The 27,923-nt window shown below is 47.2% G+C and overlaps 1 protein-coding gene across 4 annotated transcripts; it reads left to right on the top strand.

The window, feature by feature from the left end:
* Positions 1-310: 310 nt before the first annotated feature.
* BCAN (brevican) lies at positions 311-27,405 on the top strand. 4 transcript variants are annotated; one of them, XM_044003952.1, is made up of 15 exons: positions 311-545; positions 6,538-6,630; positions 6,819-7,208; positions 7,713-7,887; positions 8,103-8,230; positions 8,998-9,291; positions 14,518-14,739; positions 15,147-15,230; positions 15,566-16,273; positions 21,022-21,129; positions 22,475-22,633; positions 24,790-24,872; positions 25,222-25,366; positions 25,908-26,098; positions 26,694-27,405. In XM_044003952.1, the coding sequence occupies exons 2-15, from the start codon at positions 6,546-6,548 to the stop codon at positions 26,781-26,783; spliced, it is 2,862 nt and encodes a 953-aa protein (XP_043859887.1). In that variant the 5' UTR covers positions 311-545; positions 6,538-6,545; the 3' UTR covers positions 26,784-27,405. The 4 variants fall into 4 exon arrangements, with proteins under 4 accessions (XP_043859887.1, XP_043859886.1, XP_043859889.1 ...); XM_044003951.1 differs by having other exon boundaries at positions 6,535-6,630; positions 26,694-27,404; XM_044003953.1 differs by lacking the exon at positions 311-545 and adding an exon at positions 6,151-6,318 and having other exon boundaries at positions 6,535-6,630.
* Positions 27,406-27,923: the final 518 nt, after the last annotated feature.

Raw genomic sequence — 27,923 nt, 5'->3', positions numbered from 1 at the left:
CTGTAGTAGCAGCATCTCACTTTGCTTAGCCTAAGGAGCCCGCCCCGCCCCCCTTCCCTCCGCCTCCTTCCCGGCCTGTCTTCTGTTCCTTGTCCCCAGAATAATGTCCTACTTCGCTTGTCCTTTCTGTCTCGCTTCTCTGGTGTTACTGGGGCCAGACTCTGAGAAAGAGCCATAACCCGTGATCTTCAAGCCCCCTAGCTGGGGCGACAGAGGCTGTTCTTGGCCGGAGCCGGCCTTGTCGGAGGGGCGGGGGGCGAGAGGAGAAGAGAGGGAGGAGGGGAGGGGAGGGGAGGGAAGCCGGGGCTCCTGGGGGGAAGAAAGGGGGTTTTGTGCGGTGCTCTGGGGCCCGGCTCCGCGCCCTCTTTATAGCGTCCTCTCCCTGCACTCGCCCTCCCTCTAGCTCTCACTCTTCCTCTCGCTCTGCAGTCCCCTCTGCAATCTCCTTCCTGCTGCAGGACCAGCCCCCGGGGGCGCCAAAGTTTGCGGGCTCCGCGCCCCAAGCCTCAGCGCCTCCCTGACTCCCCTCGTCCTTCTCCTGAGAGGTGAGTGAGAGATCCCCTGGATGGCTGTGCCTTCTGCCTCCACCCCACGCACACAGTTTGTGCTATGCTCCCTGCCTGGTCCCGGTTCGGTTCTGCTCTCCCCCCCCACACCCCGCAATCCCCAACCAGCTAGGACTGAGCAATGGCTACCCTTCATCTCTCTCCCCCACCCCAGTTGAGGGGAGATGCCTTGCAAAAGAAGACCATAGCCCTGCCCCAGCAGCCCCTTCAGGAGAGACGGCACTGGCGGGGGAGGGGGGGGAGGCGGGGGAGAGGGGTTCCCGGAGGGTCCCTGTGTCCCAGGACACAGGGAGTTTCCTCCCAGCTCCTGTCCTCTCACACCGGTGTCACGGCTTGTCGGGCTCTCCTGGGCTGTTAGAGCGTCAACTGCGGGGGTGAGGGGACGCAGCCCGGCTTATAGTATAGCTAACTAACATTACTGACAGCATTACTACCGAACAGTTACAGTCTTGCCGTGCCACGGGGAGCTCTCCCAGCATTGCCAGCTACTATGACTGACGTGGTTATTGGGAGTATAATCCACAGCACTGCTGCAGGTTCTGTTAACGATTGCTAACAGGGTGATCTAGTGTGCTACCAGTGTTCCTTGTAGTACTGTTACCAGCCTTGCCAAGTGCATTGACAATATTGCATGAAGATTGGTACTAGTTCAGTACCAGTCCCACTCCCTTGCCAATTGCCAATGACATTGCTCATGATAGTGTTGTGTTACCCGATACATTACTGCTACTAATTCCATGAATAGTACTATCATTAGCATTGCTACTGTACTGATAACAAAATTGCAAACATTCGTTATTGGCACTTAATCCTAGTTAGTATTAATATGATTACTAGTAGTATTGGTGGCTCAGAGCTTTGAACCTAGAGTCAAGAAAACCTAGGTTCAAATCCAGCCTCAGACACTTTTTGGTTGTGTGACCTTAGGCAAGTAATTTAATCTCTGCCTCAGTTCTCTCTCATCTGTAAAATGGAAATAATAAGAGAACCTATCTCTCAGGTTGTCGTTGTAAGAACCAAATGAGATAATATCTACAAAGCATTTTGTAAACCCCAAAATGCCATATAAAGTCAGCTACTATTATTATAAAGTTGGTGATATTTTTACTAATGATGCTACTAACCGGATTACTAATAGTGCTATGACTGATAGTATTCTTTCCTGATGTATTAATGCCAGTATTGGTAAACTAATGTTATCACTAAAAGTGTTGTCAATAGCATTGCTCCCATTACTGCCAATAACATCATGAATGTGATTATTAATAGTATAAATTACCAGTATGACCAGTTGCATTAAAAGCACCATGGCTAATGCTTCTGATATCATTACTCACAATATTGCCAACAGCATGGCTCATCTTACTGAGATTATCAAAAGTACAATTAATTATGGTGTTAATATTAAAAAAGAGACACATTGTACAGTAATGGACAAAGAGCCAGTCTTAGAGCCAGGATGACCTGGGCTCCTTAGCACTCTACAACACACATTGCCGAGAAGGGGTTGACCAGCATTGGTAGATGGAGTTCCCTCACCAGGGTGTTCCCTATATCAGTGAAACCACAAGTCTAGTCCCTGCCCTATTAATAGTATTCCACCCCCCCCCCATTAATAGTATTGCTAGGACTGTGGCATAGTAGATAGAAGACCTGCCTAACTTAAAGTCAGAAAGGCCTGGGTTCAGGTTCTGCCTTGGATACAAGCTAGTTGTTTGACCATGTTTGGTCATGACCATGACCCTCTTTAACCTTTCAGTGCCCCCAAACAACCATTTAAGACTAAGTTACAGAAGAATTATTTTAGTAAAGAGTTTCCACATTGGGAGTTCCTCATAAGGATGAAATTAAAGGTCCCACCCCCTCAAAAAAATTACTTGGATTGCATTGGATCAGAGTATGTTTGCTATTCTTGCTAACCTTATTGGCATCATTATTTTATTTTTTTTTTTTAGTGAGGCAATTGGGGTTAAGTGACTTGCCCAGGGTCACACAGCTAGTAAGTGTTAAGTGTCTGAGGCCGGATTTGAACTCAGGTACTCCTGACTCCAGGGCCGGTGCTCTATCCACTGTGCCACCTAGCTGCCCCCCCCTTTTTTTTTTTTTTAGTGAGGCATCATTATTAATAATCATGATAATACTAATATGATCATGAATGGTTTTATGAACAGTATTACTATTATTGCTCCTAGAATGGTCGACATTACAGTCAGGGCTGTGATGGGGACATAATTAGCTGTGGATTTATCGACTGAGGTGTACAAAGGGGGCTGGGGGTATGTGCTGCAGTGCAGAGAAGAGCTGTGATCCTCTGGGTAGAGATTTGCTTCATCAAGATCTTAGAGTGATATTAATGGCCGGGGGCAGGATGTTTAAAAAGCTATGTGAATGATGTGACAGTAATGAAGATTCTTGAACAGCTGGGAGTATCCCAGACAAGGACATGGAGGAGGTGGGAAGGAGAGGGAGAAGGGAGAGGAGGAGAGAAGGAGAAGAAAAGGAGGATCAAGAGGAAGAGGTGTGGGAAGATCTCAGGGGTCCTTGGGTTTAGTTGTAGAGGTAAAACTTTTTTCCCTATTGAGATATCCAATGGAAGGTCTGAGTAGGTCCTGGTAGGGTCCTAGTGGTTATGCATGGAGGGGTCTGAGTCTGGTTTGCATAGACAGAGGGAGTAGAGGCATCTGGGACTTCTGAATGATTCAGTCTTGAATTGGGAAGAGCAGTATTGAGGCCCCAATCTGAGCCAGGGGAGCAGATCATCAAATGAACACTCCCATTTGGAGGAGCTCCCTAAGCAATTTAGAGATAGTTTGGACTCAGGAGGCAGAGGGTTAGGGGAAGGATGCAGCCCGAGTGGAAAATCTCATCCAGGTCCAGATCTGGAGGAGAGGTACCCCATAATCTGTCTGTATCTGTTTCTGGTAGTGATATGGGGGTCAGAGGCTGTGTCTCCTTAAGAGTGGGGAAGAGAAAATGTTTCCCCACTTAGATCTTCTATCCCTATATACTCACCTTCAGCTCCAACCTCCATTTCCCATCCACTCCCCAAGAAAGTGAAATAGAAATAATTGGCATAGAAGCAGGGAGAGTCCAGACGCACATCCACCAAGAGATCAACATGCGTATGGATGTATTCAGAAATATACACAGGAACAACCAAACATAGGAACACGTTCACAGATACAGAAAAACAAATAATCATGTGCCAACATATGAATTAATAATAAGTAGTACACATTCTATAAGGCTTAAAGGTTTGTAAAGCACTTTCCTCACAAGCCAGTGATGTATTGTAGTGCAAGTATTTTTATCCCCATTTTACAGATAAGGAAACTGAGGTTCAGAGAATTGAAATGAATTGTTTTTGGGTGTACACATACTAAATGTCAGATCCAGGGTTTGAACCCATGTCTGATTCCAAATGAAGTGGCAGACATACAAATATACATACAAACATAGAATCAGACAGATGCACACTATACTCTTTCTTAGGTTCTCAGACATATAGAGACCCTTCTGTTCTTCTCACCCCAGTCACTGGTTTATGGCATGAGAATTGCGGATACACTTGCAGCTGAGGATTCCAATAGTGTCTCATTATGAGAGTGTGGTTCAAAGAACAGGAATACAAGACTTGGGAAGACTGTGGGGTCCTGAACTATCTGGGACAGACCCTCCAAGGCTTTAGTCTCCCCTAATGTCCCTCATGCACGAACATGATAGAAGTCTAGTCTGCAAAATGTTTTGAAATAGGGAAAAAGGCTGGAGACAGCAGCAGTAGAGGCCTGATTCAACCCCGAGATTGGATGAGTTGAGATGATTCCTTCTAGAATTTGGGAGCAAAGGGGAGAAATCTATAGAAAGAGATGAGGCTTGGGAGGGGGGAAATGTCTGATACTGTCACTGTGGGTGAGAGACTGAACCTTGGAGATATGGCAAAGAAAATGTGAGGGTGAGACCAAATCAACTAAGTGCTTTGAAATTTCTAGGAACTGAAGAGAAGGAATTGGTAAAACTAAGGGCAAGAAAGGCACAGGTGCCCGAGTTCTTTTCCCTTTTTCATTCTACTGTCTCACCCTCTGCTGCAGGATGTGGGCCTGACCGGCTCCTAGCAGTCTACAGGACATAGGAGAGAAAGCAGTGCCAGGAATGGGGGTCCCTTTGCTCCCTGGCAAAGGAAACCAAATATGGACAACCATGACAGTCCCAGGGGGAAGAGAGAGAAATCAGAAAAATGAAACTGGGGTGAGACAGTCCACAGCCAAGGGGGGATGCTCAGGCCTGGCACACTTCCCCGGCATAACTCAAAAGGGAAGGAGAATAACTCTCTAGAGTACCCAGTAGGCACTGGGTATAGCCTTTTATAGATTCCCCCCTCCCCAAGCCTGCAAGATTGTATGCATTTCCCATGTTTCCTCAGAGTAAGAGGTCTCAGGATATCCAAAAATCTGTAAGCCCTCACTGACTGAGAGACTCCTGTTCTCCAATGTTAACAAGAAGCCCTGGGCATCCAGTTTCTCTATTCATGTTCCCTTCTCCAAACCAAGAGGTTTCTAGGAAAACTGGCTTTGATTCAACTTGGGGGTAGTGGTAGAGTTGGGGGGGGGATGGGGAATGAACGGAGAAGAGATGTCACTTCATCTATTTGTTCTCTGTTTCTGCATCAGCCTTCCTGCTCCATCTTTCCAGATGATACACTGTCCTGTTTCTATGGCAGGCTCCCACACAATATTTCCCTAAGCTGAGACTAATACCTGGGGGCAAGAGTAGGAGTGAGAACCCCACATGAGGTTCCTAGATCTGGTGTCCATCTCTGACCCTCTGGGAGTTGAGAGCTACTAAATGTTTAAAGAATCTCAGCTCCAAGGCTTGATGGCATGAAGCCCACTGTGAAAATCAAGGGCAAGGGGTTCTTGAATACCTGGATCCTTTTCTCCTACCTTTCTACACTTAGCTTCTTGCCCTCTCTGGACACGCATCCCTTTTGAGCTTTCTACCTAGCCCCTGAGGAGAGCTGGTTAGAGTGGGGGGGTCTTCCACTTGCTTTGAGATCACTAGAGGAAGGTGCTAGCCTATCATGGCCAGTAATCTGGGCAGTAGAATATCCCTTTAGCTGCCCAGCCCCCTCCCTGGGGAGGGAGAATAGCCCTTTACAAAAGGTGTGGCCTGGAAGGGGGGAAGTGCTGGAAGAGGGCCAGGCAACCAGAGAGAGGGGCTTTGTCCCAGGCTGGTTCCTGAGCTGGGGAGATCTGGTGAGAAAGCCAGTGCCAGGGAAAAAGGAGAGGTTGTCAGGGAGGGGGAGGGGGCAGAGGCCTGGGGCGTTGAGAGGAAAGAGGATGAGTTGAGGGGTCCCCCGGGGAAAGGTCTGGGGAGAAAGGGGAGAATTCATCATGTATGTGGAGGGGGGTATGTTCAGAGGGTATTTTAGGGAAGCTGGCTTTGAGTCAACCTCAGAGCTCTTCTTGGAGTTGGCAGCCTTGGTTACTGATATTAGGAATGAAAGGGGAGGAAAGGGTTGGGGGAGGAGAGAGTGTATGGAAAGGGAGCTCAGATCCCTGAGAGTGGAGCCTGGAGACAGCAAAGTCAGAGGGGAAGATGGGAACAAGGAGCCACAAGGGGGTGATCATAGGACCAGAGAATCATATGATTTAACTCTGGAAGGGACTTTCCAGTTTGTCTAGCCCGGTCTTCTAATTTTGTAGATAAAGCTGAGGCCTTCAGAAATGATGTGACTTATCCAAGGTCACAAGGGGTAAGTAGTAGAACGGGTATCTAAATCCAGGTCTTCTGCCTCACAACCTTGTGTTCTTTCCTCTACAATACTCATGGTAGAGTGGAGGCACCCTTAGGATGACACACGAGCCAGGGGAAAAGTGGTACTGAGGGTGTCTCTATCAGGGAAAACATTGGTTCTCAAAGTAGACCAGATTAGACCAGCATCCCACCTCCTTCTCATGCCTCCCAATAGCAGCCCTGGGCATGGCACAGATGCTCCTGCTGCTCCTGACTGCCTTGATCCAAGACCTACCTCCCTCATCTGTGGCCTTCACAGGTGACAGCTCAGGTAACAATTGGGAAGTGTTTAGGAGATTCTGGGGTGAGGGGTTGAGAATGGGGGGATGATAGCGAAGAACTAAGGGCACTGAGTTTTACTGGTGGGGACAGGAGGAGACTGGGGAACACTGGGGGAGGGGGCCCAGTTATAACAAGGAAGGAATCCATCCTCTTCCCTTTTCTTCCCTCCCCCTACAGAGGATCAGGCATTCAAGGTGTCCATTGGGGGTGACTCCCCACTTCGAGGGGTCCTCGGGGGCTCCATTACTATTCCCTGCCACATCTCCTACCTTAGGCCACCACCTCCAACCCCTCCCCCAGGCCGCAGGGCTGTCCTGGGCTCTCCCAGAGTCAAATGGACTTTCCTGTCTGGGGGTCGGGAGGCTGAGGTATTGGTGGCCCGTGGGCTCAAGGTCAAGGTCAGTGAAGGCTACAGGTACCGGGTGGCTCTACCCGGATATCCAGCATCAACCACTGACGTCTCACTGGTGCTGAGTGAACTGAGGTCCAATGACTCTGGCTTGTATCGTTGCGAAGTCCAGCATGGGATTGATGATGGCAGTGATGCTGTTGAAGTCAAGGTTAAAGGTGAGGAAGGCAGAAGTCAAACCTCAAAGAGAATACCTCCCCCCCCCACCAGCTATCCTGCATGCCTTGTGAGTAGAAGCCTGTTTTGGGGGGGGGGAGTGGAGGCAGTATAAGAAGAAGACATAGTCACTGCCCTTAGGAAGCTCCACATCTTGTAGAAGTGGTGGGGAAAGGAAGGGGGGGAAGAGAAATAAGGGCAGATAGAATTTTGTCTCTAGTCCTTTCCTTAATGGAAAAGAATTTCTGTCTGAGGTTTACCCTAAATCCTTCTTACTATAGGATAACCTGACTTTGGTCTTTAGGTTTGCTTTCTTTTTCTTCAAGGAGTAATGAGTAATGGGGAGAAGGGGGAGAACAAGCACTTATTAAACACCTACTATGTGCCAAGCACTATGCTAAGGTTTTACAAATATTATCTCGTTTGATTCTTAGAGTGGGGGTAGGGAGGCAGGTGATGGAGAGGGGTGGACTGAACGGTTAAACTCAGGCCTCTCTGTCTTTTAGGAGTTGTTTTTTTGTACAGAGAGGGCTCTGCCCGCTATGCTTTCTCATTCTCCCGGGCGAAAGAAGCTTGTGCCCGTATTGGTGCCCGAATTGCTAGCCCTGAGCAGCTGTATGCCGCTTACCTGGGGGGCTATGAGCAGTGTGATGCAGGATGGCTATCAGACCAAACTGTAAGGTAAGAGCATAGGAGGCTGCCAAGACTTGGGATGAAGGGACCATAAGAGAAAGGGGAGGAGTTAAAAGATATTGGAGGGGGGAGGGGCTTTAGGGAAACTGGGAGAGAATGATGGAGTTCCTGTCCCTGGGGGGGGGAGGGGGGAGCCTGGAATTGTCCCCCTCCACCATCCATACACAGGTGTGTGCTGACCCTGGGTCCTCCTTTCTCCCCAGGTACCCCATCCAGACTCCACGAGAGGCCTGTTATGGAGACATGGATGGATTCCCTGGAGTTCGTAACTATGGCATGGTGGATCCAGAGGATCTCTATGATGTTTACTGCTATGCTGAAGATCTAAATGGTGATTAGGAGTTTGTGGCTAGGGGAAAGACCCTTTCAGAATCCCCAGGGAATGAGATGACCCATGCCCAATGAGAAATTTCCGTGTTAGCACTGAGTGAGGACCCAGCCCAGCGCTATCTGGATTTCAGTTTCCTCATCCATAAAATGAAGAGGTTAAAACAAATGATCTTAAGACCCTTTGTACCTGTCACTATATCTTTTTGCCAACCCTGGGAGGCAGAAAGATTGTTCTCAAGTCCTTTCTAGCTCTAAATTCATCGATCCTATGTCAATGATGGAAAAACTGAGACCCAAGTAAGTTGAATGAGTGATTTGCTGAGGGTTACACATTGAGTTAAATCTGTAATGGGGACAGCCCAAAAGCTGGATTTCTACCTGGAGTTGGAGTCAGTGGGTTCAAATCCCATCTAAATGCCTATATCAGCTTAGATGAACCACTATACCTCCTTGGGCCTATATTTCCTCATCTATGAAATTAATGGAGCAAGACTAGATGATTTAAAAAAATTTTTTTAAGTTTTAAAATGTTCAGTCCTGACTTTCCTACATAGGCTGCTTACTAATACCTCTTCTTTTTTTTGGGGGGGGGAGTGCATGAGGGCTAAGTGACTTGCTTATGGTCACACAATGAGTGTCAAGTGTCTGAGGCTGGATTTGAACTCAGGTCCTCCTGAATCCAGGGCTGGTGCTTTTATCCACTGTGCCACCTAGCTGCCCCCTACTAATACCTCTTAGTAACCTTATCTTCTCTCCATGCCTTTAAAGGGGAGCTGTTTCTGGGTTCTACCCCAGACAAGTTGACCTTGGAAGAGGCCCGGGCTTATTGCTGGGAACGGGGAGCAGAGATTGCCACAACAGGCCAACTTTATGCTGCTTGGGATGAAGGCCTGGACCGGTGTAGCCCTGGGTGGCTAGCTGATGGCAGTGTGCGCTACCCCATCGTCACACCCAGACAGCGCTGTGGGGGAGGCCTGCCTGGGGTCAAAACACTCTTCCTCTTCCCTAACCAGACTGGGTTTCCTAATGCACACAGCCGTTTCAACGTCTACTGCTTCAGAGGTGAGCCTTACCTAAGAGTCTTACACCTTCTGGGGGAAATGAGAGAAAGGGCTAGAGACACCGGAGGCATAGGGCCCAAGAGATGGAAAGCTCACATATGAAGAAAGAGAGGCACAGGAGAAAACAAAGACTTAGAAATACACACACACACACACACACACACACACACACACACACACACACACACAGAGTGGGGGGAGGGGGAGGGAGACAGAGAGAGAGAGACAGAGCGGGGAGAGACAGACAGACAGGAGGAGACTGAGGGGGAAAAACACAACAAAAAAATAAAAGAGGCAGAGGCACAAAGAAATACGGAAGGACAGATACAGTCATACAAAGAGGTGAAGAGAAAATCAATTATAATAGAAGAACTAAAGACAGATTGACACACTCTAAGACATGGAGACATGAAAGGAGGGAGAGCTAGAATAAGACAGAGACACACAGAGAGATGTAGAGACAGAGAAACAGAATAAGAAAGCTGGAAACAAAGATAGAAATAGGAGTGGAAACCCAGGGGAACACAGAGGAAGGTAGAGATGGAAATAGAGAAAGAGAGAAGCAGGGAACAGAGACTGAGACAAAAACAGGCAGAGATTAAAAGAGTCAGTGACAGAAAGAAAAAGAGAGAGGTGCCCACCGTGGTACCTAGAAGGGAATAGGAAAGGAGAGTGTGTTTGTGTGTGTGTGTGTGTGTGTGTGTGTGTGTGTGTGTGTGTGTGTGTGTGAGAGAGAGAGAGAGAGAGAGAGAGAGAGAGAGAGAGAAATCATACAGGTTATTTTTTATTTTATTTATTTATTAATTTTTTGTGGGGTGAGGCAATTGCCCAGGGTCACACAGCTAGTTAGTGTCAAGGGTCTAAGGCCAAATTTGAACTCAGGTCCTCCTGAATCCAGGGCCGGTGCTCTATCCACTGCGCCACCTAGCTGCCCCATACAGGTTATGTAATAAGAGGAACAGAGCTTAGCCAGAAGGGCAGACTTCCAGACAGTTTGAGATGGAAGACTCTGCTCCAAGCAGCAGAGTATCATTATAGTCATTCCCTACTCTTCCTCTCCCAGATTCCATCTGCCCCAGTTCCACCTAGCTCTCCTGGAGTTACTCCGGTTCCATTGCCATCACTACACACTGATCCCCTTGCCTGTTTTCTCAGAAGGATGAGGGAAAAATCCTTTCTCTTTAAGTTTTGCTGAGACAAGGTTGGAATCTTTCCAAAGGAATTTTCACTAGGAAATTCAAGAGGAACCCACTACAGAAGCTTAGAAAAGAATGTGTTTGCTGAATGCAGAGTACTGTTCTTATTCTAGGCTGGTTTGGTGGTCCTGTCCTCAGCTCTCTTCTCTCTTGTCAGCCATCTGAGCTAGATGGTGACTGATGCTAAACCAAGGTACCCAGACCCATAGCCACAGGCAGCTTTAGGTTGGCCCAATTTCTGGGGCTGGTTGGATGGGATTCTTACTGCCTCCTAGAACCTGCCCCCACCTCCTTCCATCAGACCCTGAGCAGGCCTGCATTGAACACCTGCTCTGCAGCTGCGCTGAACCCCTTGGGTCTTCCCTGGTTCCTGACCTCCAAGTGAAGAAGGCTTTCCCTCATCTGTCCCCAAAGATCCCTCAACTGGTTTGGGGTGGGAAGGATGTTTCTCTACCCTATACCAACTTTAGAGTTGCCTTTGTTCTCCTAGATTTCTTCAAGGCTCTCACCTCTGGAAGTCCTATCTTCTCTCTGAACCATTTCATAAATTCATAGTTTGTTAGAGGTAGAAGAGTTCTTAGGATTGGTTTTTTAAATTTTTAATATTGTTTTCATTGTGAACTTAGCAACCATTACCTTAGTACTCATTGTAATTTAACAAGCATTTATTAGGAACCAGATTAGGTATACATACAAAGAAACTGAGACATAGGAGATCAGAAAGACTTAGAAATAAAAATAATGTATAGTGAAAGGGATACAGGGACGGGGAGGAGGGGAGGGGTGGGGAATGCAACAAAAAAGTAATGATAGGGGCAGCTAGGTGGCACAGTGGATAAAGCACAGGCCCTGGATTCAGGAGGACCTGAGTTCAAATCTGGCATAAGACACTTGACACTTAATAGCTGTGTGACCCTGGGCAAGTCACTTAACCCTCTGACCCAAACCCCCCCCAAAAAGTAATGATACCCTCTGGTGCTAAGATACACTTGTTATGTGCTAGGGACAAAAAGACAAAAAGAAAACAATATATGCCCTCGAGAAATCCAAGTTCTAGATCATTCCAGACACTTACATCTCTAATTTTATGAAGGAAGAAACTGAGGTACAGAGAGTTTAAATGACTTGCTCAAAGTCACGTAGCTAGAAAGTAGCAGAGGTAAGACTAGAACTCATCTCTGAATATCTGGTCTATTGTCCTTTCTACTACACCATACACCTCCTTTCTGACCTGTTGGGTTTCCCTGAAACATCCTTACTAGTTGGTAGATAAGCTGGATCCACCCTTTGGTAAAGCTGGTCTTCATCACCTATTGTTCTACTCTCCCATCAGGCCTGGTTTTTATAATGGCCTCTGTGTTCTAGTTTTTCCCTGTATGACATTGACCCCTCTCTAAGAGCATATGCAAAAAAAAGAGTATATGCAGACTCAATTTCTTCCTATTTCCAAGTGCCTGCCCCATTTTGGACCATCCTAAATGTTTCCTGCTTGAGGGAGGAACCTTTGGGTCTTAGATCATTTGTAAGAGCAGAAATGGCAAATATACTGAGTTCAACAAGGGATACTATATTTCCCAGTCCAGATTCCCAGTCCTGTCCACTCCTCCATTCTCTTTTGTCACTTATAACTTAAGTACCCCTGGGACCCTGGGATATTCAGATGTCTTCCAGAATCCAGATTTACAGAGTCACATCATTTTAGAGTTGAAATTCCATGGTGGCAGAGGGTAGAGTTTCTCCAGTGAATGAGTCTTCTTTATAACATCCTTTACAAGTTATCATCCAGCCTCTGGCTGAGCACTTTTTTTTTTGGCAGGGCAATGAGGGTTAAGTGACTTGCCCAGGGTCACACAGCTAGTAAGTGTCAAGGGTCTGAGGCCGGATTTGAACTCAGGTACTCCTGACTCCAGGGCCGGTGCTTTATCCACTGTGCCACCTAGCTGTCCCATGTCTGAGCACTTTTAAAGAATACTAGGAAGTTCATTCCCCTTTCCATCTTTGGAAAGCCTTGATTGTTAGAATGTTCTTCATCTTAAACTAAAACCCACCACTCTGAAATTTTCATCCATTGATCCTAGTTCTACAATCTAGAGCTATACAGAATCAGCATAATCCTTCCTCCTGAGAGTACTTAAAATATTTAAAGATTGAAATAATGGTTTCCTTAAAGCTTTACTTCCTCCAGCTAAAAATTGCTGGTTCCTTTATCAGTGTCCCTTATATTACTGTCCATCACTAGCTTAGTCAGCCTCCTTTGGACTTGCTCCAGGTTGTCATTGTCTTTCCTAAAATGTCATTCCTGGAACTGAAAGCAACAGAAATTATATGCACCAAAGGAGTAGGAAGGTTCTTTCTTCATAGAAAAACTGAGAAAATGATGGAGGTGAAAGAGTTAAGGACCTCTATCAGACTGGTCTTAAGGAGTTTTGTGTGCAGGCTGGAGGCAAGTCTCTGTGACGTTGAGACAGATGTTGGAAGGATTCTAACCAGAGAACAGATCCTATATGACCAAAATCAAGAAGGAAGTGTAACAGATAGTCCCAGGGCAAAGTGTTCTGTGGGGAAGCAATACTGAAGATATCTCTTAGCTTTCTTCTAGCCCCTCATTCTCCATTCCTTAGTTCTCCTGTCTATAGTCTAGGACTGGGCAAAGGAGAATTAGAGAAAATCATAGAAGTTACCCTCCCCATCCCCCATCTGATGAGGGAAAACACTTCTGTCCTTATGGAATTTCCAATTGTAATGATGGAAAGTGTCTGTCTTCAAGGGGCACTGGGTTTAAATAAGGAGACACAGTCCTTGCTCTTACCGGATCCTTAGCCCTTAGGACACAGACATGGACCCAGGACCAAAAAACTAGGGCAGATGATCCTATATGGAAGGATGGGGGAGAATTTTCAGGAGTGGAGTCATGGTTGAGATGGGTCAGTCAAAGAAGTTTCCCTTGAGAAAGACGAGCATGGATCAGAACAGAGAAAGAGTGCAGGGATGGATGGGTTGGACAAGGATGAGGGAAAAAGTTGTCCCAAGGTTGAAGGAACAACTATGTAAGGGTGAAGTGCAGGGAGAGGAAAGGACAAGACCTAGATGAGGCTGGCAAGGGAGGGAGATATCAAGTTTGGAGTGGAGCTAAGCAGGTGGTGAGGAGCCGTGCTGTTCTTGTCTCGCCTGGCTGGATAGGGAGATAGTCTAAGGGTCAGGGTGAGGGCAGGACAGGGATGATGAAGCCTTTCTTTTCTTAGCTTCCCTCCCCCCCACCCTGATCTCACTTCATTGGTTTTCTCCTTCCTTCTGTTCCCTTCTGACTCTGAACTGACTCATTCCCAGTCCCTCTGGTTCTTCCAATGAAGGGAGTCCTGAAGAAGAGTAGGGGCAAGTATGCTATCATTCACTTCCCTGGAATCATTGTGTCTTTCCCACTTCTATTATACTCTATTGTACTCCCTTATCCTCAGCCCATTCCATGGGCAGAGGGGGATAGGATTATGCTTTTCCATGTCCCCAAGAGAGCCTTTCTCTACCTTCCTTTCCTGACTTCAAGATTACCTCTGGTTCTGACTTTTGGAAAGTCCTCTCTATAATTTTACTACCATCTTTCTTCCTATGATAGCCTATTTTCTCTCATTTGATTCCTTCTGTAGGTTTCAGTGGGGCTCTTCCTTCACTTTAGAGGAGGGAAAAATGATGTGTCCAAGATGGCACAGCCATGATTCAAATCTAAGTTCTCTGATTCCCAATTGAGGACCCTCTCCACTTCATCAAGACTGTCTGGTTTACTAACCCATGTGTTAGTTTCACATACAGTACAGTTAACTTACATGGTCCAAAAGTACATGGGTACTTCCTTGATTCAATATAATTTGATACTTATCAAGTGCCTCATCTGTTCAAGGCACTAATTGTTTTATGAGGAATGCCTCTGTGTCAAGGGGCCCAGGGTAGCTAAAGATGGAGGAAATCCCTATCCAGCCCACCTATCCAAACCCAGATGTGCCACATGATGATCTTCCTCACTCTCCTTCCAACTACAGACCTCGCTCAATCCTCTGTCTCCCCGAGGAATCCCTATCCAGCCTCAGATGGGCTGGAGACCATTGTCACAGTGACAGAGACCCTTCAGGAACTTCAGCTACTCCAGGAGGCCACACAGAGTGAGTCTCGAGGAGCCATCTACTCTGTCCCCATTTCAGAGGACAGCAGGGGGATCAGCTCCACCCCAGAAGACCCTGAAGAGGCCCCTAAGACATTCCTAGGTAAATCCTTCCTTATGCCCTGCAAATTGCAGTGGGATGCAAGGGTAAAGGTTGTCTAGGGACTAGAGCCTTCATCAGTAGAGTGCTCTTGAGGTGCACTCACCCCCACTCCATTTGTGCCACACAATCCCTCCTTTGGCCAAGTTTAGGACTGTATGACATTTCTTCTGTCTCCCAATTCAGAAATTAGAGGCTGTCTCTTCCAGGAAATTTATTTTTCCAGCATCACTACCTGCCCTCCCCAGCCTCCATCCCTCCTGATGATAAGATGGTGTTCTTGGGCAGAGACAAAGAGCTTATATGGGTACAGTTTGGAAGGATCTGAGGAGTCTTAACTTAAGAAGATATTGGCCGGGAAAGAGAGGCTTTCCTTCTTTGGCACCTCTTCCTTTTCCCCTCCACCATAGAAAGTGCTGAATTGGAGAAAGGAAGAGAAAGTCATATTTACTCATGTACCAGTTGCCTCCTCATCTCCTCACCTCAAGTTCAAGGTCCCCTGAACCCTCTTTCATTTTCTTCAGTGTCTTCTAGCCCCTCCCCTCTCCTCCAGGGTCCAACAGTTCCCTTCACTCCATTCCAGTGTCCATCCCAACCTCCCATCCTTCCCCTTTTCCCTGAGACCCCTCAGTTTCCTGACTCTTCTCAGGTGCTCCCCCTCCACTCAGTATCTCCAAAGCCCCTCTCCCCTTGTGACCCACAATTATCTCTTCCCTAGTCCCCACTACTCTCCCTGGGTCCCTGAGAACTCCCCGGGTCTTGCTTTGCTCTTTAGTTAATATGCTCTAGACTGCTGTCCATGGTCCTGATATTACTTTCATTTGTTCAGAGGATGGAGACCAATCTGTTACCCCGCCCATGCGGTCTTCTGAGGAAGAGGAACAGGAGGAAGATGAGAAGGTAATAGAGGAAGAGGATGAGGAGGGGCAAGAGGAGGGACAAAAGGAGGAGGAAGTAGAAGATGAAGCTCCTTCTCCAGTACTAAGTGAGATCCGGGAAGTAGCCATAGAGAATGGCTCCCTCTCCACTGAGCCTCCCCGTGAGGAAAGGCTGTCCGAGGCTCCTCTGGTGGCCCAGGTGTCTGTGCATGATGGAGCCATGCCCTCTCCTGGGGGACAGCCAGAGGAGCCCAAGCATCCAAGAGTCAGGGGACAGTCCATCGAGACCCTACCAACCCTTGGGGCTATGGCTCATGGGGAAGGGAGCCAAGCATCCCCTCCACCCCTTGCACCTGTCGGTACTGAGGAAGAAGATGAGGAAGAGGTCGGGGCACCAGAGCTGTCTGGGGGCACTCCTCCCTGGGTGCCCCATGGAGAAAGCGATGAAGTGGGAAGCTCCGAAGAGGCACCCAGTCTGTCTCCAGCAACTGGGACACTGCCAGGAGTGGAGGGGAAGGAGGGGGCAGGGGACAGGGTAGCCCCCCCTGAAGAGGCTCTGGGAAGGACAGCACCTGTGGAGACCTCCGTCAGGGCCCAGCCAGCGCTGCCCACTGAAAGCGCAGGCCTGGGATCTGCGGGGGCTGCAGCCCCCTCACCAGGTAATCCAACCCACTACTCTGCATCCTTCCTCCTTCTGCTGCTCTGGATTGCTGTCTTCTAACCTGCCCCATGTCCCATCCCATCTCCAGCCTCCCAGGCAGTACTAAGCTCTTCTGTGACTATCCCCCCCCCCCAACCCTGCTGCCCCATTCTCCAGTCTCCCTCTGTAATCTCCCTTCCATTACCATTGCCATAGTTTCCTGTGATCTCCCTTCCACCTTCCCCTGGCCTTGTGACTCCTATCCTCACCCTTTCATTCTGACACCCTTATCTTACCCCAAGTGCACCATGACTCTTTTCCATGCCCTCCCCCCCCCATAATTCTCCTCTTCCCCACTCCAGGCTTGGTGCACTTCCTTCTACTCCCTTTGTGGTTCTCCTCCTGTCTCCTTCTGAGACCATGTCATTTCTCCAGGTCCCCAGTACCTCATGCCCTCTGCACCAGCTCTTCCCTTCTGGAATCCTCTTGTCCAAGACCTCCTTACTCTGTAACTCCCATCATCCATCTTGGTTTGTGACTTCTATTCCTGACCCTTAGCCCTCCCCTAAATTTGGTATCCTTTCTCCTCCAGTCTCCCAAGTTTGGGGATGTTTTTTGCCTTTACTCCTGTCTTCCATTTTTCCCTTTTTGTGTACTCCCACTCCCTTTCTTTCAACCACATGCTCCATACTGGATGATATCAGGGAAGCCTTTGGATTGGAGTCCCTTCTCTCAGTCCCAGGGAACAAGCCCCTCCCCCAGGAGCCTTAATTGACACTACTTCTGTGAAGTATTTTTATGACTGTTTCATGGAAAACAAGCCTCGGAAATAAATCTCAATTAAAACCAATTTATAACCAAACTCCGGGTCCCTCTGTCTCCATTTCCCCAAATCTTCCTCTTCTCTTTCTCCAAAGAATTATTTCTATCTCATCTCTGTTTGTCTTTTTGCCTGTCTCTTTTTGTCTGTCTTTGTCTCTGGTTCTGTCTTTGTCCCACTCTTAGCTTCTGTCTCGCCCTTTCTACCCTTTGTCTGCTTCTCTGTTTCTGTCTTCTCCTTTATCTCCGCCTTTTTCTGTCTGTCACTCTACCTCTGCTTCTCTCCATCTCTGCTTTTTTGTTTCCTCTGCTTTATGAAGTACTCTATTTTTCTGTCTCTTTTTTCTGCCTCTGGCTCCATTTCTCCCTGTGACTATCTTTGATTCCCTGTTTTCTCTGTTTCTCCTTTTATCTCATCAGCCTCTGTGCCTCTGCCCAGGTCCATGTTCTAACACCCCCATGCTGTGCTCTCATTTCTTCACCAGTATTCCATTCCTATCTCACCCCAGGGCATGTCTGCACTAACTGTCTTTTACTTGGCCCTCTAAAGTCCCAACTCTGACCTTTTCTATTACCCAAGAGGATTTATTACCAGACTGGGGATATGTGTGGCAAAGAAGCAGAGGAACATACTCCCTCACTCCTCAGTTTGGAGAAATCAATGAAAGTTGGCAGATGAGGTGGTAGTGGTGGTGGTGAAATTTCTATTTTCCAATGACTCAAATTATTCCCATATAGGTATAAACATGTATTTGAGAGCCCCTCCCCTTTGTAGGGACAATGTCACAAGAGAGACCTTTTCCTGGGCCCCTGGGGAGGGCCAACATTACAGCCCTAAACCATAGCAGGTCCTCTTGTTTCCTCCCTAGTATCAGTGTTTTATCTTAGCAGTATGTATTGGTATCTAGAATTGACGTTTCATTCCCCTCCTGGACTTACCATCTATACCACCCCAGATCCCATTACTGATAGCTTTCCTCTCTCAATTTGATGGGTTTAAGCCCTCTTCCTAGCCCATAGGGGACTCAAAGCACCTAGTTGGCTTATGGAGGTACAAAGTGTATGGGGGGAGTGCTTGAGGGAGAGAGAACTGAAGCTATGGGAGTGGGAGAGATTTGGGGAATTAGAGAGAATGGAAAAGGAGATCACCCATACTACCCAAATACACAGGATGGCAAAAATTCAAGGTGAAAGGTCATCCTGTCAATTACCCTGCTTCCTGGTCTCTTCAAAAGTACAGGGGTGGAGCTGAGGTAGGGATGAATTGGCATGGCTTTCCTATTTTAGACCCTGGAATTCACTCTAACTCCAGACTTTTTCCCCCTTTTCTCTTCATGATGATACCCACTTTTTTGCAGGGCAGTGGGGGTTAAGTGACTTGCCCAGAGTCGATGATACCCACTTTTTAGGAGAAAGAGGGCATGGAGCGATCCCCTTGAAATTTTCCTGTGCCCCCTGCCCATGTTATATTTGGGAAAGAGCTAGGCTACTGGAGCAGCAAGAGAGATGATAATTAAGTAGCAAGAAGCATTTCTCTACTCTCAGAAATTTGGATTACCAGGAACAGGAGACTAGGGGAGTAGGAAAGATGAAAAAGACAGGTGTCTTTCATCTCTCTGCTGGGCAAGGGACAGAGTTAAAGGAGAGGAAGATGATGTGGGACCCAGATTACTTGGGAGATGAGGAAAGTCCTCCTAGAAATGGGGGGATAGAGAACAGACTGATTCATCTGAAGGCTCTCTGTAGGAAAGGGAGCTGTGTTTGGGAGTATTGCTCTAGTAAACAAGGGTCATCCCCTCACAACCTTTCCCTGGCCTGGTGCTTAAGGAGTTAACATAAGAAATGACCATCCCCTCCAGGGGGCAGCATAGACCATCTTGGGAGAAACCAATATGGTCGGATTAGTAGAGAGAGGGAGAATAGAGAGGCATAGGACTGGATCAGCTGAATCTTTCTTCCAGAAGTTGCCTTGTCATTCCCGAAAAGTGATTTGAACCAGTTCTGACCTCTCTTCTTTCTCATTGCCTTTGTCTTCAGGCCATAGAACTAGATGATGCATTATGGGACATTTCCTTTATATACATTCTCACCATAAAGATGGTAGGGTCCTGGTCCTTAACTCTGTGAGCTCAAACTCCCTTGTAGTAGGTACATTCTACCTTGCAATATAGACGTGGAACTTTAAGAAGTGACTGAGATTGCAGCAGGTAAGATTGGGAATGTTAGAAACTGGAGAAAGATCATACATTTAGAACTGGAATGGATAAGAGAGATTATCTAGGCTATCCCCTTTATTTACAGTTGAAGGAACAGAGGCCCAGAGAGGGAAGTAATTTGCCCAAGATGATACATTCTCCAGCGGTTTAGAGAGATGATCTGATGCAACAGAAACAGCTCTGGTTCTATTCAGAAGATTGGATTCTAACCCCAGCTCGGATCCACTAGCAGTGTGCCCTTGAGAATATCACTTAATATCTCACATTTCTATAACACTTCAGAATTTACAAAACACTTTCTTCATAAAAACTATATTATAAAGATAGTGATTTTCACCACTTTACAGATGAGGAAACAGGCTCAGAGAGGATTTGCATCTTGCCTGAGGTAATACAGCTAGAATGTGACAAATCTGATACTTACATCTTGTCTTTACACTTAGGACCTCAGTTTTCCCATTTGCAAAATGGGCTTTAGAATAATTATCATACCTTCCTCACAGAGCTGTTGAGAAGCACTTTGTAAAACTCTATTCACTCTAGAATATATGAACTAGGTTATCCCTGATGTCACCAGTGTCACTTTTACTCAGTTTCCCTGCAGGCAGCCAGCTGGGGGAGGGAGGGGGGCCAAGCTACCTGAGCACAGATCCCTGAACCACTGGATGGTAGGGATCACCTTTTGTCTATCTCTATGACCAGGAACCACTTGCCCTACCTACTCCCCAACAACCTTGCCTTGGTTATCCTATCCATCATCACTGACTACTTCCTGGTCTCCCACACATATTTTCTGAAAGGTGCTTTGAGATCTTCCAAGAAAACACTTGTGTTTTGGTCACCCAAGTGCTCCTCACCTCATATTTCTGTCTTGAGAAGCCTTTATTAGTAAATAACTGGCCTAGGATCTGGGGGTGGGGAAAGGTAAAGGGAGGAAAGGATCCAGAAAAAGGAAGAGAACTGGCTTTTGCCCATAACAACTCAACAGTTTGATGAGGAAGACAGTACCAGCCCTCAGAGAGTTCCCAATCTCTGGGCAAAGAATCTCTGCCCTCAGAAAGCTCCTACTTTGATGGGGAATGTGGAATCTCTTGTCCCCTTCCACCAGGTACAGAGACTAGAACAGATGGTCATGCCAGTAACACTCTAGATGTCACCTTGGGGGAATGATAGGGTTGGATGGGGATGGTGGTGATGGCTGTGAAGGCTTCTCAAGGGAAGGGAATATAGACTAGTGTTGGGAAGGAGGGGAAGCTAAAGGAAAAGGAAGAAGTACAGAATCTTGTGTAACAGAAGTCACAGAAAGCTGTGATGTGGAAGGAAGTCAAGGGCAGGAGTGAAGAGTATGAATCAAACTTCAGGTTGGGGCTCCTGGGCATCTGCCAAGTCCTGTGATTTTATCACACCCTCCTAGAAGCTTAGAGTGTTGGGAAGAATAAGTGCCCCCTTCCTATGGCTTCTGTCCACTTCCTGGTCCTGGTCTCAGTGGGAATGGGAGGACAGACTTAGGGTCCAGGTTAGATTAAACCTTATCCAAGCCTGGTGTTTGTTGAGGGGATCTAAGAGGTGGGGGAAGATTGGAAAAAAGATGAGAACACTGGAGAGGGAGGAAGTTTGGCTATGACCAAGGCCCGACTCTACGATGGATCTCACATGTGTTTTGAGATCTCCCACAGGTGCCTGAAGTCCTAGGGCCACGATTGCCACATCTCATGCCTCTGCCCCCTTGCAGGTGATTGTGTCCCCAGCCCCTGTCACAATGGGGGGACATGCTACGAGGAGGGTGATGGCGTCCACTGCCTATGTCTACCTGGCTATGGGGGGAACTTGTGTGAGATTGGTGAGTGGAGATGGGAAGAGATGAGAGAAATGGGGGTTTGGGGAACTCAGATATTGGGGGGGTCTACTCAGAACTAGATCTACACTCCCTTCCCCAAGCCTGAAATCAAAGCTTCTAGGAGAAAAAAAGGATAGGAGGAGAAATCTTGAGAGCCCTAGGATCTAGAGGTTTTATTCCAAACCAATCCAGTCCTCAAATTCCCACAATAGAAGAGGCAGGAGGCATCTTGGAGGTTAGGGGAAGATAAGGCAAGGAACGAGGCTGGAAAGAGAAAGGATCTGAGAACCTCAAAATGTGTCCCCATTCCCCCTTTTCTCCCTGGTGCCTCTGATCCCTGCTTTCCCTAATCCTTGGACTCTGTAACTCTATCACTGCCTCAATTCGCCTCAACAAATATCTGTACCCCTAACCCCTAGCACAGTGTTTAGGTAAGCATTTAATTAATGCTTCTGTCTTGAATTGAATTATATTAAATTGGTTAATTGGTTACATGCCCTATGGCCCTGCAGCTAGGCCTAATGACACAAAAATGAAAAACAAAATGGTCCCTGCCGTTAGGGATCTTATGCTGTATTAATATATACACATAAGTATAATACAAGTTACAGTGTGATGGATAACAATCAATAAACATTTATTAAGCACCTACCACGTACCAGGAACTGTGCTAAATTCTCGGCATACAAAAAGAAGCAAAGGACAGTCCCTTCCCTCAAGGAGTTTACAATCTAATGGGATTAAAAGATAAAAAGATAGCTGTGTGACCCCGGGCAAGTCACTTAACCCTCATTGGTCCACCAAAAAAAAAAAGAGAAAGAGAAATCCACAAAGAACCAAAAGAGGACTCTAGGAAAATTTAAGGAAGGTCTTTCAATCACTGTCAGTTTGGTGGGGATCAAGGCCAACTGCCCTTCCCATTCTTACTACCATGCCCCAGATAACTTGTTAAGCAGCCTCACCTACTTCCCCATCTCTCTCACCTCTCCTTCAGAGAAAAAGGAAGGACCTTGAGGGGTTTTTGTATGTGTGTGTGGGGGGCAATTGTGGTTAAGTGACTTGCCCAGGGTCACACAACTAGTAACTGTCAAGGGTCTGAAGCCAGATTTGAACTCGGGTCCTCCTGAATCCAGGGCCGGTGCTCTATCCACTGTGCCACCTAGCTGCCCCGGGACCTTGAGTTTTAAGAATGCTTTTATACCTCCCAAGAAAATAAGGAAAGGTTTTGTAGAAGAGATGGTAGTTAATCTGAGCCTTCCTAGCTAGCAATAATAAGCCCCGGTAAAGTCAAGGGGTGCCCTTCTACTCCCTTCCCTTCCATATGACCTCGTTCCCCTTTCTGCCTCAGGACTCCGATCCTGCAGCTCTGGCTGGGATGCCTTCCAGGGCTCTTGCTACAAGCATTTTTCAACTCGGAGGAGCTGGGAGGAAGCTGAAACTCAGTGCCGGCTTCACGGAGCCCACTTAGCCAGCATCAGCACACCTGAGGAGCAGAATTTCATCAACAGTAAGCTGAGCTTCTGTGAGAAAGGTTGAGGGGACCCTGGGTGGACTTTGGGGGAGCCACTGGTCATATTAATGCATTGAACAAACACTCATATGCTGGCAGTTATTCAAGTCCCCTGTGCTTTCCAAGGTGTTGAAAATGGAAATGTGTTCCTCCCTGAAGCCCCAGTGGCCAGGCTGGACTAGCAATCCAGTGTTCTTATATACACTAAATCTGGCCACAGTCGTGTTCCACAGCTCCAGGGGTTATCCCTGGTTTAGAGCAATTGATCATGTTGGAATAAACCAAAACGCATCTACTCCTGATGGCCAAAATTTCGGTGGCAAAAAATAATAAAATAATAATACTGACATTTATATAGTGTTTTCAGTGTGTTGCCTGTGGACACACCACCTGTAGGAAATGAGTTGTGGGGCAGCTAGGTGGCGCAGTGGATAGAGCACCGGCCCTGGAGTCAGGAGTACCTGAGTTCAAATCCGACCTATGACACTTAACACTTACTAGCTGTGTGACCCTGGGCAAGTCACTTAACCCCAATTGCCTCACTTTAAAAAAAAAAAGAATGAGTTGTGATTTGCACTTAACCAACCTTCTCCTGTTTCACATTGGGATAGTGAAAATATACCAATAGTGGCATATAGAAATAATAGCCCCGGGGCAGCTAGGTGGTGCAGTGGATAAAGCACCAGTCCTGGATTCAGGAAGACCTGAGTTCAAATTTGATCTCAGACACTTGACACTTACTAGCTGTGTGACCCTGGGCAAGTCACTTAACCCTCATTGCTCCACCAAAAAAAAAAATAGCTAAGGGCTTTAAAAAAAAAAGAAAGAATAGCCCTGTTGGTATAGTGGAAAGTGCTCAGAATTTAGTCACAGGACCTGGTTTCATTTCTAGCTCTTCTACTTAGTACCTCCTTGTCCTTGGCAAACACCTGTTTCCTCTGGGAAAAAAAAAAAAAAGGTGGGACTAGATCATTTCTACAACCCTAAATCCTATAATCTATATTTTTCTTATATCTATATTTTTAATCATTTGCCACATTTTTCTGGTTAAATCATCAATCACTCCCTAGTAATCTTCCAGTTCCTCTCCTCCTTCTTGACCCTCTTTCCCCCCAGAGAGTCAGGAACTCTCTTTATATAGTTATCATTCCTTCTTCCCCTCCCACCTGTTTTCTTATTGTCAGAACTTGCTCCCTGATCTCTAAGCCTTGTTCCCTCTAATTCTAGAAAAGAGCCCAGATCCCGGATACCTATGCTATTGCCTTGTGCCTCATTCCCCATTCCCCATCCCCCATCCCTCACTATAGATATATTCCCCTCTTTTTCCTCTTGGGGAACAGGCTACCAGGTTGAGAAATTAGATGTTTGGGGATACAATATAGGAAAGAAAACTGAATTTTCAGTCAGAGAACCTAGTTCAAACTCCAATTGGGCCATCTACCACCAGTATGGCTGGGCAAGTTATGACTTCTCAGTGCTTCATTTTGTGTCTGTAAAGAAAATGAAGGAATTGCCTCTCCAAGGCATCCATCCATGCATTTCTAATGCCTTCCATCCTCTAAATCTATGATCATATGAACAACTTTCCTACAGCTTAGATGATGTACAAGAAAGGAAAGAAATACATGTCTTCTAAGCCATGGGAAAGCAGCTCAGAAGATAATAGATTCTGAGCTGGGAAAGGGACCTTAGACATTCAGCCCCCAGAGTTTATTGACTGTAGCTCCCCCAGCCTCTCCTGTCGTCTAGTCTTCCTTGTCTCACTCTTATATTTCCGCTTATCTACCAGAACTTCTAGCTTTGTTTAAAAGTTTCCTTCTTTTTTCTAGGGTCAGTTCCCCCTGCCCCCCCCCCGGGGCCCCTTTCCTTTCACACTCTGGGTAGTTCTATAACCTCATTCCTGTATCCCTAATTGCCAAACTTCAACCACTATCATTTCCCCACTTGCCTTTGGCTGGGTCCCACTTCCACGTAGGGAAGAATGAGAAGAGGGAAGCAGGGGGGATTAAGAATAGATTTCAGAAAGAACTTTGCATAGTGGTAAATGTAGGATGCTGTTCTAATGGGGAAAGCGTGCCCTCTGCTGGTCTACAGTCATACTTCAGGTTTCATTCTTAAAATCTCTACTCCTATCATCTCCTCCTCTTCCCTAGATCGATACAGAGAATACCAGTGGATTGGGCTGAATGACAGAACCATTGAGGGAGATTTCCTGTGGTCAGATGGAGCTCCCTTGGTGAGAGGAGATCCAAGTCTTCACATACACACACTGGTTTCCTCTCAGCCTTTTCTTCCCTTAGTGTTCAAGCATCTGCCCTTGTCTCCCGGTACCTCAATTCCTCCTTCCACGCCCCCAGCATATTCTCAGACACCACCTTCTCCCCCAGTGCCCCCAAACCCCTGTTATTTTCTCTCAGTATCCCCCCAGCTCCTCTCACTATCAAGTCCCTTCAGTTCCCACCCTCCCCCAGGGCTTCCAAACCTTTTCCCTTATTCCTAAGTATCCCCCAGCTCCTGGCTCTCCCTCCTTAGCTCTTTCCTTTTTTCAGTGTCCCATGGATGTCCTCTTTTCTTTTCTTATTTAGCTTTATGAGAACTGGAACCCAGGGCAGCCAGACAGCTACTTCCTATCTGGAGAAAACTGCGTGGTAATGGTCTGGCATGACCAGGGACAGTGGAGTGATGTTCCCTGCAACTACCACCTGTCCTACACATGCAAAATGGGGCTGGGTGAGGAGAGACCAGAGGGAAGAGAGCTATGAGGGAGGGGAGAGGGCTGAGAGGAAGAGCCACTAGAGATCACAGGAAAGAGGTTCAAGGGGCTAGAGGGCACTGGGGGGAAAGGGCAGGGAGCTGGGAGACACTGGGAGAGAGGAGTAGGGGTTGAAAGACTGAGGAAGAAGTGAAGAAGGCTGAGACAGAGTGGAGAGGGGTAGGGGCTTAAGGATACTGGGATGAGAGGCTGGAGCTGGGGATAGTAGAATGACTGACTGACAAGTAAGTAACTGTAAAACAGAAACCATAGTGACTAGAGATACTCTACAACCTTGTGATTGGGGCACTGTTTGTGCTGAGCGACAACCCTGGCCCAGGAAGGGAAGAGGAGAGTTGGTTATCAATCACTGTAATTTGGGCCCCACTTGGAGCCAAAAGGCCTAGGATATGTGTCTGGGTAAAGTTCCTGCTGTCCCTGTTGTGGTGGTGGGAGTTACCACTAGTCCCAGGTGGGATCCCCACTTCCTGACTGCCTCTCACAATATCTTCCTCCTAGTGTCCTGTGGACCACCCCCAGAGCTGCCCTTGGCTCTGGTCTTTGGCCGGCCAAGGTCCCGCTATGAAGTGGATACTGTGCTTCGCTATCACTGCCGGGAAGGGCTGGCTCAACGCAACTCTCCCCTGATCCGGTGCCTTGAGGATGGCCAGTGGGAGCACCCTGATATTTCCTGTGTGCCTAAACGACCTGTGAGTACTTGAGCATAGAAGGGTTTGTGAGGAAGTAAGATACCCAGATGAGCCAGAACAGCCAAGTGGAGGGTATGTATCATAGGAATCAAGAATCGTAGGTCATCAGACACCGTACCACAAGAGGATCAACTCTTGGGTAAGAGGAGATTCACAGAGGCTGTGATAGTTATTTTTAAGTATGTATGAAGATCCATTGCAGAACAACAATACTAATAGCAATGACAAGAGCTGCTGTCCTAAGGCCTCTTGTCATTATTTGGTAGAAGAGATTCCTGGGCAGATAACATGTGACAATAACTTAGAGAGCTTCTGAAGTCCCTCCTAGCTCCAGGAAGCTGGGTATCTCTGAGCTTCAGAGTCAGGCTGGGAGGGCACAGGGTGGGGAAGGAAGATTGGGGAAAAGATCCCAGCAAAAATGTGTTTCTCGGGGGCAGCTAGGTGGTACAGTGGATAAAGCACAGGCCTCTGGATTCAGGAGGACCTGAGTTCAAATTCGCCCTCAGTCACTTGACACTTACTAGCTGTGTGACCCTGGGCAAGTCACTTAACCCAAACCCAAAAAAACCCAAACAAATGTGTTTCTCCCTGTCAGGCTCGAGCCCAGTTCCGGAGGATGTCTCTGAAGGAGCGACAGGGAGCTAGAAGGGCTGGAGGCTGTCAGGCATCAAGTGGACACTGCTGACCCCTGTACCAGGCCCCAGAACATCTAGGCCCCACCTACTCTCTTCCTCCTTCCCTTTCTCCTGTCGGGGCAGAGCCTCGAACATGTGGTTCATGGCAGGGACCCCTAATCTCATTGACCTACCCCCTCCAACTCAACACTTCCACCCTGATAGGCAGCTCCTTGGTGCTTTTCTTAGTATTCCCCCTTGGGGTCACAGGACGTGACATTGTAAGCAGGGTGGCCTTGGTGCAAGGAGTAAGATCATGAATAGGGACCAGCAGGAACTGATCAGACATCCTGGGAAACTAGAAATAACCTCATTGCCCCTGTCGGGCTACTTAGGGAAAGGTGCCAATCCTGGGTCCTTTCTGCTGTAAGGCCACTGGAACCTTCCTGCTCCTGCTGGAGTTAGGCTTACCTGGTTACAGCAGTCAGTCTCCAAGTGCCTCTGTCAACTGCACCCCAGTTCTTCCTCTCCACTCCCATAAGGGATGCTGTGCCTATGGAGGACAAGACCCAGCTATGTATAAAATGGGATCTGTGGGAATGGATGGGTTCCTGGCATGGGGGTATTGGTCTAAGAGGAAAACAGGCAATAAAACTATTTGACATTGAGAATGATATCAGGGCGTGTGTTTGAGGGTGAGGATGAAAGGGGAAAAGGGAATTACAATAATGTATTGTATTATTGGATAGATTAATCATACCTTACTATAACAGTTTAAGGTTTGCCTTACATATTTTGCCCCGTTTGATCCTCACAACAACCCTATGAGGTAGGTGCCGTTATTATTCCCATTTTACAGATGAGGAAACTGAGTCACAGAGAGGGGTTTTTTTGTTTGTTTGTTTGTTTTGTTTTTAGTGACCTATCCAGGGCTAATAAGCATCTGAGTCAAAACTTGAACTCAGGTCTTCCTGACCCCACATCTCAAAGTCTACCCACTCCGTCATCTCGCTGTTACCAACTGGGGAAAAAATATGTTTGTTTTAAAGTGGCAGAAGAGTACCTGGGTATCAAACAGACCCCAGGTTGTCAAGGAGTGGCAAAGGCCCAGCCTGGTGATGGCTATTGTTGAATGAGTAATTAACTAATGATGATGATAATGATAATGACAATAATAATAACAATACTTCCATGGGTTCTTTATCTCAACA

This window comes from Dromiciops gliroides, chromosome 4 (assembly GCF_019393635.1).
Source record: "Dromiciops gliroides isolate mDroGli1 chromosome 4, mDroGli1.pri, whole genome shotgun sequence".
NCBI lineage: Eukaryota > Metazoa > Chordata > Mammalia > Microbiotheria > Microbiotheriidae > Dromiciops > Dromiciops gliroides.
Note: the sequence above shows the minus strand (reverse complement) of the source record. Positions and strands in the feature narration are given on the sequence as shown.